Source organism: Agelaius phoeniceus, chromosome 2 (assembly GCF_051311805.1).
Source record: "Agelaius phoeniceus isolate bAgePho1 chromosome 2, bAgePho1.hap1, whole genome shotgun sequence".
Taxonomy (NCBI): domain Eukaryota; kingdom Metazoa; phylum Chordata; class Aves; order Passeriformes; family Icteridae; genus Agelaius; species Agelaius phoeniceus.
In genome coordinates, this window is record NC_135266.1 from 82,043,742 (window position 1) to 82,053,305 (window position 9,564).

General features: G+C 39.8%; 1 protein-coding gene across 4 annotated transcripts in view; it reads right to left on the reverse strand.

Moving 5' to 3' along the window:
• The window catches only part of LOC129135032 (N-acetylated-alpha-linked acidic dipeptidase 2), a 29,943-nt gene extending 24,391 nt beyond the window's left edge, over positions 1-5,552 (reverse strand). For all 4 annotated transcript variants that reach the window (XR_013180984.1, XM_077174002.1, XM_054654886.2 and 1 more), the window contains exons 1-3: positions 5,428-5,552; positions 3,833-3,944; positions 712-898 (exon numbers count right to left, since the gene is read on the reverse strand). Coding sequence is in view for 3 of the 4 variants with exons in the window: in XM_077174002.1 (XP_077030117.1) it covers positions 712-898; positions 3,833-3,944; positions 5,428-5,515 (387 nt within the window). In the remaining variant the exon portion in view is untranslated. The remainder of the gene's footprint in view (positions 1-711; positions 899-3,832; positions 3,945-5,427) is intronic.
• Positions 5,553-9,564: the final 4,012 nt, after the last annotated feature.

Here is a 9,564-nt window from a genome sequence, read left to right on the forward strand (position 1 = left end):
AAAATGTCTCTAGGCTGACTAGTTCATTAGTACTTCCAACACTAACTTATGAGACACCATAGGAAGCCAGTGAGATCAGGTTCAGAGCAAGGGAAACAAGGCAATACTACATAAAATTGATAGTATCTCCACAATTCCTTACCTCAGCATGTAGTGGAAGCAAATATTGTACAGATGTTCAAGCAGGGTTTGGATAGGTACTTGGAAGAGGGTCACTGACTGGATAAATACTTGGAAAAGGTCTAATGAGAATTTTTCAAGAGACTAATTTCAGCATATTCAGAGAAGCCCTGAGATGAAAACAGCTAGACACTGGAAGAACTGCATGCCTGAAATACATTTCTTTGTCCTTAAACATCCCTGTGCATTCACTTAAAGCTGTTTATGGAAACAGGATATTAGCCTAGATGTATCCTTAAGCTGAACCCTTCTAACACCTTATAGTCTATGGGTGTTAACTGCAGCTTCTCCACACATCCTCATTCTTCCATATGAGGCACTGAGATCTCAGGCCATTTGCTGTGTTTTCTGCATAGCCTGGAAAACCATTTCTAAACACGAGCTCCCTTTGCACTGGATTATTTTTTAATAGCATAAAGCACATGCTGAGCTGAGTGCGTGAGAATACAGAAGATGACACTTTTTTAACAGGAAATCACTGGAGGTTTTTTAGGTTTTACATTAACAACGTTTTGTCATTGAAAAGATCACCTCATTCCCTTGATCATCAATTAGTGAAATGTAGTTTGGCTGCTCTTCATTTGGGTATGAAAGAAGCACATCATAATTAACAAGTTCTGCTGAATCCAATCCAAATTCCTTCCACTGGCCTTGAATTTTTTTGGCAAGAAGAAGATTCTGTTCAGTTCCTGCGAGGTGAGGCAACTTGGTAAATGAACTAGAACAAAACAGAAAACCACTGGTAAGCAAATGCAGAGATACCCAATAGTGAAATAGGATCAGTGTTTATAAAGCTAATCTTCAAGACACATTGCATGGACAGTAAGGTCTTAAAGTGTGAGCTGTAAAATATGATTGCTTATCAGAGTCTGCATCAGGACATGTACAAAATATACTCAAAGCAGAGGATCTTTCCTGAGGCCTTAAGATAAGTCAACTGAACTTTCTTCTTTGCATAACAACGGGATAGCCACATCTACACACAAGCAATGAAAATCAATGTCAAAGATTCAGCAAAAGAATATTAGCAGTAGGAAAAACAGGAATAAATATAGGAAAGATAAGTATTCAGAAAGGAGCCTTCCAGATAATTCTGGTATCTGATCATGATTTGTACCATTGTCACAGCGTGCCCTAATGTCCTAATAAGTTTAACTTGAAAATCATTACATTAAATTATCTGCACAGATTTGCTCTTTTTTCTTAATCAAAAGCCTGAATAGCAAAACCTTCTTAACAACATTTACTTCCATATCAGATGTAACACAAAATGTTGATAAACAGTCACAAACAGAATCCATCCATCCCTCTGGGCTGCCCTACAGCAATCTATGCACAATTTGTTTGGCCCAGTGAACAAGTAAGGAATGGTGAAAGCTCATCAGTCAGCCAGGTACTTTGCATCAGCTTCCAATTCCCAACAGGCTACTTATCAATGGCTGCCCCACAGATGTCAGATACCAGCAATTACCATTAATTAGTGGTAGCAAATACTATGATTAATATCACTTCAGCCTGTCACTTCAGACTGTTTTCAACCCTTGTTCTACAGTGTGCAGTCCCTCAGCTTCCAAAGAGAATGATGTCCAAAGCCTTGTTAAAGTCAAGGCTGTTACAGCCACTGTAATGTCTCCCCTTATGCACGTAGCCAGTCATTTCCTTACAGGAGGCAATATGCTGACCATACAAACAAACAGGAAATAAATGCTGACTCTTCAAAACTATATTTCTGTCCTTCGTGTGCTTGAAAACAGATTCCAGAAGGATGTTTTGTCACCCTTCCAGACCTGAAGCTGACCAGCTCAGAGTCCTCCAGGTTGTCCTTATTAAGATGGGCACGCTATCAGCCCTTTTCAGCCACCTGGGACCTCTTGCGATCATCAGAAATTCTCACCTACAGCAACATTGCAATCATAACATAAAGGTCTTTCACATGAGTCCCCCTGGCCCCAGGATTTGAATGCATTCCAGATTCTCTAAGTAGACCACAATCTTTTGCTCTTTGCTGTTATCACTCCTTCTCTTTAAACTGTGAAGGTAGGCACCAAAGTCTGGAAGCAACCTTTGCCCAACTCTGTTGTTTGTTTGCCTCTTGCACTTTAATTCCCACTAGTATTTTAAGTACCTTTTAATTCTTTAAGTATTCTAAATGCTACATATGCCATCAGGAAAAACACGTGTGTTTTGTTTTTTTTTTCAAATTTTCCCTTCTAAACAGTTTAACCCTTTCCAGAGCTATGATACAATGCTAAGACCAAATCTGCACTTAATGAGACTCTTGTTTTTTTCCTATGTGATAAAAGCAGATGTAGTAGTCTGAAAAATAAAGAATATGGATCAAAATTTTCAAGTTCTCTTTTTTTAATACTTTTGACTAACTTTTTGAATAGTGTGTTAATACAATCTCTCTGCATTTCCTGATTTTTATTTGAATTTAGGCAAAAAAAACCCCAACGAGCATGAAGCATTTGGCCCATCATCAAAGCAAGCAGACAAATGAGAAACCATTAATATCCCACGGCCAAGAGACTTTGGCATAATTACAGAGCTATGCCGTGCTATGTTGCCTAGATGCTCACACAAAAATAATTTTCAGGAACTCTCCAATCTACTGAAAGCAACATATACAAAGTAAGATTGGGCCTGTAGACTTGAAAAGCTTATTGATATTAGGTAAGAAACCTTTTGGGTTTAGAATAAATGTACAGGAATCAAATTTGCCAGTAATCCTTTGATGTTCTTGATGCAGCTGCTGACTTACATGCTGAATACAAACATTTTACTAGCCAGAGTGAGTATTTATTTACCTTTCATGTGAATATATTTGTTCCTCTATAGAAAATATAAATATAGCGAATAAGGTGGGTTTTTAATTTTCGTAGAATGAAAAAAAAGGATATTTTTATATCCCCAGTATTTTAGATGTTTTTAAAGAACTGCATGGGTGCACTACAATGCAAAAAAGTATATTTACTAACATCATGCAAGCCTTAACCAACCATACATGCACACTGACCATGGACAGAGCCCTTTATCTGAGAAGACAGGGTATAATGGGATGTCAGAGCTCCCAATTAACAGCACATTATCCAATATGGTCACACTAAAGGAATTATAAATTGTAAGTATGCATGCAACTCAGTGCTATGCAAATTTGTAGCATTAGTTTTTAATCCATTAGTTTTCTGATCAGACTGAAAGTTTAAATAGACACTAAACAGATGATCAGTCAGATGTAATTCATGTCAATCATTGTATTCAAAACAGAGTAAAATCATCTCAGTCTGAAAGGAAGCAGTTATCTGAGGTTCGAGCTTCAGATATTTGTATTTGTGAAGATAAAAAAAAGGCACACTTCATTAAATCATGATGATGGGAAATCATGAAGACTGGTAAGCACTGGCAGTAATGCAGCTGAGGGAAGCACACTTGACTGCACAACCACTTCAAAAACACAACTTCAAAAATGGGGAGGGGGGAACAGAAGAGTTGTAAGCCTTTCCCTTCTTCCCTCAGACATTTCATACCAACTAAACCATTCTAAAGCATCTTAAAAGCTCTGCTTTCAGAGGCCCTTCCTTGGAGCTGATGTTATCACTTTCTGGCTTTTTTGACTGATAAAATTGTTCAAAAAACAATGCACAAAGCTTACCGAAGAAATTTCCTGATGTTCTCTGCTTTCATTTCAGCCACAAGTTTCTGTCTCACATTTTGATGCACTTCTGAAGAGTTGGGGTTTTTGTCAGTCAGTTTTGTAAACCACCCTGAAACACATTTGAAAAGTTTCCCACTTAGCAAGAATTTTCTCACATGTTTGAGCATGTTTGAGCCTGTGGTACTAATCAGTTAAAACAACAAGGATGAAGAGGGCTTAGAGCACCCTCTGCCAGTGTCTGAGGGCTCAAGCAGAAAAGTAAAATATATTTCATTGACTGAAATTCCTAAAAGTGACACAATGAAAAGAGTAAAACCTAAATCCCTGGTAAATCCCCTTTTTAAGGTAGATTCATCTCTCATTAATTTTAAACTATAGTTTAAATTCTCAATTAACTGTTTGTAGTGTGAGGTTCAAACTCCTGACACTCATGATGAAATTAGTTTATTTAATTTATGCATATATTTTAAAATAGATGTGTAAGCAGATAAAGTGAAGGTCTAGGACTTAACCGCCACCTTGCCAACACTGTAATAGTTACAGACTTGGGGAAGGCTGGGGTTAGTCTATTTAATAATTAAAAGAATAAAGTTAACTGTTGCCCAAGCCAGTTTTAAAATGTTTATTCAGTGGCCATAAATAGTAGTAGGAGAGGGTATATCAACTGTATGAGTTTGTCTTAAGAAAAAAAAACAGCAACAACAAAAATATCCTTTTATTATTATACTTAGACAACCCCAAAGTGGGAAAATTTTCATAAGAAAGATAAAACCATGTGCTGTTACATGCACAGTATATATGACCTGTTACACTTAAATACAGTTGTAGTAACACTCTGAACTGAACAGTGATGCTTGATCAGACTAAAAGTACATCTTGCCCAGTATCCTGCTTTGGAGCTGGGCCAAAAGATGATGTTCAGGGAAATGTATAAACATAGCACAAGCACCAGAAATTAGCAGCTCAAGGATCTCCAAAATGAAACTAATATTTTACATACTTAATAGCTCTCATGGATTTTTCTTTCAAGCTTTAGTGTTGGGTTTGTGTTACAACACAAGTTTAAAAAGGACATGCAATTTCAATTTGAAATCAAATGCTGCAAGTGACTTCAGAAAAGAATCCCAGTAAAGTTCATTGTGCATAATGAAAACTTCAGTAACTTGGCTGTCAGTCAAACTCCTCCTCTTCATTCATTAAAATAGCAACAGAATAGTAGCATTTAAAAATATCTTCAGTAAAAAACAGGAAATGAAAATTAAAAATAAAAAATCTGGGAGATTTTGCAATCGCTGAAGTCTCAAACTCTTGTACTACTTTCTTCTCTTTGAATGCCTGGCAGCCTCTTTTGGGAAGCTGTCAGCTCACCAGGGCTTGTCCTGAGCTGAAGCACAGAGCTCTTCTGTTCCTCACTCCCTGAAGACTGAAAGTGCTGGACAGAAAAGCTTAGAAAAGCAGTGGGACAATACTTTATCACGCCTCTGAAGAGCAGCATAAGCTCCCTGCTGGTGAGTCAATCCCAACAGGGGCTGCACACAGGTGTGTGCAGGGGAGGGAAGCTGGGGGCTGAGCCCCTGGCTCTCTGCACTCACCTGTAAGAAAGCCCAGCAAGAAACAGCCGGGCAGCCCAGGGCACACGAGCCACGCACGGAGGGAAGCCTTGCTCCTGCTCCCGGCCATGCTGTCACACTGGCCGGCACTTGGCAGGCTCTGGGGGCTGGCAAGCAGCTGCCTTCCTCCTCCTCCTCCTCCTCCTCCTCCTCCTCCTCCTCCTCCTTCCACCCGCAGCCCCAGGGCTGTCCCTGCCTTCTTTGCTTCTCAGTTCTCATGCTGCCTAAGCAGCCTCAGTCCCTGGGTGCTGGTGATAAAACAGTTTTCCAAATGCAATTAAACTCTTCCATTTCTTAGTCTCACCCCACCAGACAGCCCCTGTGTAGCTGGGTGTGTATCTCTGTAACAAATATGTATCCAGGCTGTGCACCAAGCAATGTAGTATTTAAGATCCTAATTTCTACTAATTATCAGGACTTTGTAGTTTTGAAAGTTCCTGATTTAGGCTTATTCACAACCTGTTCCAGTGGAAGTGGCCAAGAGATGAAATTAAAGTGGCCATCAAGAGATGAAATTAAAGGAAAACTTATTTCCTCTTTACCAACAAAACACTGAATTGCTTCCCTTTTTAATCCATGGCAACATTAATCCTTAGCAAGGAATGTATACTTAGAGCACCTGAGAATATAATTTAGATTGGCCAGACATAATTCAATTTGCAACTAGGAAAAGTTGCAAATTTATTTCCTATATTCTCTAGCTACTTGCACTTAAGATTACAAGGTTCTTAAGATCAAGTTTTCCTCGTCTAATTTAGTTGAATCCATCAGTATCTCATGGGGAAGGAAACAACTGCAGCCCAGGGAATAGTCAAAAGATATGTTCCCAGAATCATCACATTTTGCATAAACTTACTCTGACCTGCTTACATCACTCCCTGCTGCCGAGTTCCTTCATGGGTACATGGAAGCTAAGACTGATCTTTCTGGAGCTGAGGACCTGCCCATTTGAGACCAGTTATATGGCTGAAGGCAGGAAAGCTTTTTTGGGAACCTGGGCATGCTCCAAATTCCTACCACTCATTCCCAAAGCCCAAAGTACTGTTTGTGAAAGAAATGTCAGTACTCTGAGTATCAAAACTTTCTTAAATACATTATGACGAGCTGAAAATATTCAGAAAAAGCAGGAAAGACTGGTTAATGTCCTAATTACTTAAACTAGGGCTTTTCAGAGAAAAATTAAACCACTTGGGTATTCCACACCCAATAAAATCACAGCCACTGTCTTAAGCACAGAGCTGGATGTCTTTGTTCAAATGATAAGCAGGTCCAGTCCTGTGATTTCTTTTCTGTCATTTCCCAACTGCTCATAAACCATCACAAATTCTGAACAGCAATGACATTTCACACCAGCATCTGAATTGACATATACAAACCAGATGGAATTCCACCTACAGAACTCACAAAGAATGAACATATTGATGTATTATTAGCATTTATATAGCACCACAGGTGTAGGACTGGCACATAATAGACAGTAAACTGACAGGGGCTTTTGGAGATTGCTATCAAAATTAGACCTCACATGATAATAACATCAGTGGAGGAAGAAGGCAAGATTAGTAACAGTGAGAATGTATGAAATACATTTATTTCTATGTGAACGTCTTTTTAAAGTGACAAGGGCATTAGCAATGCTGAGGTTGAACAACAAGCAGCAGCCAAATGGTTTCTATAATTTAAAATACAGCCCTATTGCTATTAGTTATTAGTTGTGACATGTTCTTACATGCCATGGATCAGCCACAAGTGGAGTATATTGTGCTACAATTAAATGCAAGTGTAAAGTACAGTGTAAATCTGTTTTCAATCACATGCCCTCCCAACAAGACTGAGGCAGAAAATAAGATGAAAAACTCAAGGGTTGAAATGAACACAAATCACTTGCTCATTACCATCATTAGCAAAACAGATTCCACTCAGGGAAAAGTAATTTATTACAAATTAAAACAGACTTGGATAGTGAGAAACACAGCCAAAAAATAAGATATCTTCTCCCACAATGCAACTATTTTTTTCAGTTTAACCTTCTTTATTCCCAACTCCTTTGTGCCATAGGGTTTCCCCATGTAACACAAGGGCCATCCTGGGATCAGGTCAGACATCCTAGGGTACCTAAAGTGTGATAAGCACCTAACTATAGGCACTTGAATTATTCTGCATTGAGACTGTTCACTTCCTAACAGAAAAACAGCCAGTGTCATCTGTGAGCTCACAGAGTCTCCTAAACTTCTAGACAAAGCAAACCTATACAGGGCAGCATTTGTGTCCTGCTCTGGGGTAATAGCTACAGGCCAGGTGAGACTTCTGAATACTGCTCTGTGCAGCCAGGGTGCTCACCATGGCCTGCACCATGGGCTCCAGGGGAATCTCTGCTCTGACACTTGGAGCACCTCCTTCCCCTCCTTCTGCACTAACCTTTGGGTCTGCAGGGCTGCTCCTCTCACACATTTTTCACACCTCTCTAGTCTGGTTCTAATTGCTTCTGCACAGTAAGTTTTCTCCTCTTCTAAAATCTGTTATCCCAGAGGTACTGCCACTATCACTGATGGGCTCAGCCTTGCCCAGCAGCCATCTCAGATCTGGTTTGAATTGGCTCTGTCAGACACAGGGGAAGCTCCCAGGGCTCCTCACAGAAGCCACCACTGTAGCCCCTCACTATGAAAACATTGCCACACAAACCCAATACAGATAGGGACAGACTTTTTAGTAGGGCCTTGTGATAGGTCAAGTCACGGTTTTAAACTAAAAGAGGGTAGATTCAGACTAGATATAAAGAAGAATCTGTTTTACAGTGAGGGTGGTGAGTAACTAGCACAAGTTTCCCAGGGAGGTGGTGGATATCCCATCCCTGGAAACATTCACAGCCATGTTGGACAGGGCTCTGAGCCACCTGGTCCAGTTGAAAATATCCCTGCTCACTGCAGGGGGGAGAGGACTAGATGGTATTTGGAGGACCCTTCCAACCCAAACTGTTGTATTGTATTCTATGAATCAGCTTGGTGTGCTGTGGAGGCCGGTGAAAAGAATAACATTACTACACAAGAATTTTTGTTGTCCCCCTGGGATCATACCTGCTTTATATGCAAACATTTTGTATTGGCTTGCTGGCAGGTTGCAAAAGGATCCCTGAGTTATTACTTACAAACTCCTTGGAAGAAAATCAGCATGTGAAGGCTGAGTAACTACCATTCACCCAGGTGAAACAGAAGAGAGATGAGGTTTTGCCAAAGGTGTAGTACGAAGTCTTACAAATGCTCCTCAGAATAACTCGAGTCAGAGAAAAATGATCCTGACATGTGAGATCCAAAATGAAGCATGTCAGGAATGCAAAGTCACATATGTGAGAAGGTGGAAGAAGCTGCTCCAACCCAAACCTCATCTCGCTCTTACTTGTTACTGATCATCTCATTTCATACCCAATGAGAGACCTCAGAGCTCTTGAGATGATCAGCAGCCCAAAAGACTCATCTTCCTTTGAGTCCTTTCCTGGCAATATCAAGGCCACATTCATCACACTGTTATTTTACATGGGGCTTTTCCAGCTAGAACTAAGATATTACCAATGTGAGATACCTCTACAAGTGCATTGCTGATAATAGCTGAGCATTTTGCTTAACCCACTTCAGTCTAAGTTTAATCAAAAGTTTGAGGCTAAAAGGAGATAAGACCAACCCAAAGCAGACAGAGAAATTATGCAAAACAAGCTGTGAAAAGATTACAAGGTAAAAGGACTCCTTTTCTTAGCGCAGATGAGAAAAAGGGTCCAAACCATAATCTCCTGAACAAACAGTTCTTCTTTTAATTAGTATCACTTTTAGAATTATCATGAAATTAGTTACTGCATATGCCTCATGCTGAGTTCAGGACTAGTGAGAATTGCTCATTCTGACAGTGAAAACAAGAGTGAGGTTCAGCTGAAGCTAGGACCACTTGCAGGTAGCTATGTATACTCTACTCACTTAAAACACATAAATCCCCGGTTACCAGAAAGCTTAAAAAATATTTGGCAAGGATACACATGCCAAATGCAAAACTAGCATGCATTTGTGTATTGAATGCATAATTCTGCTATTCAGCCAATTCGTAAAGCCAGTCATGGTACATGAAACAGAATGA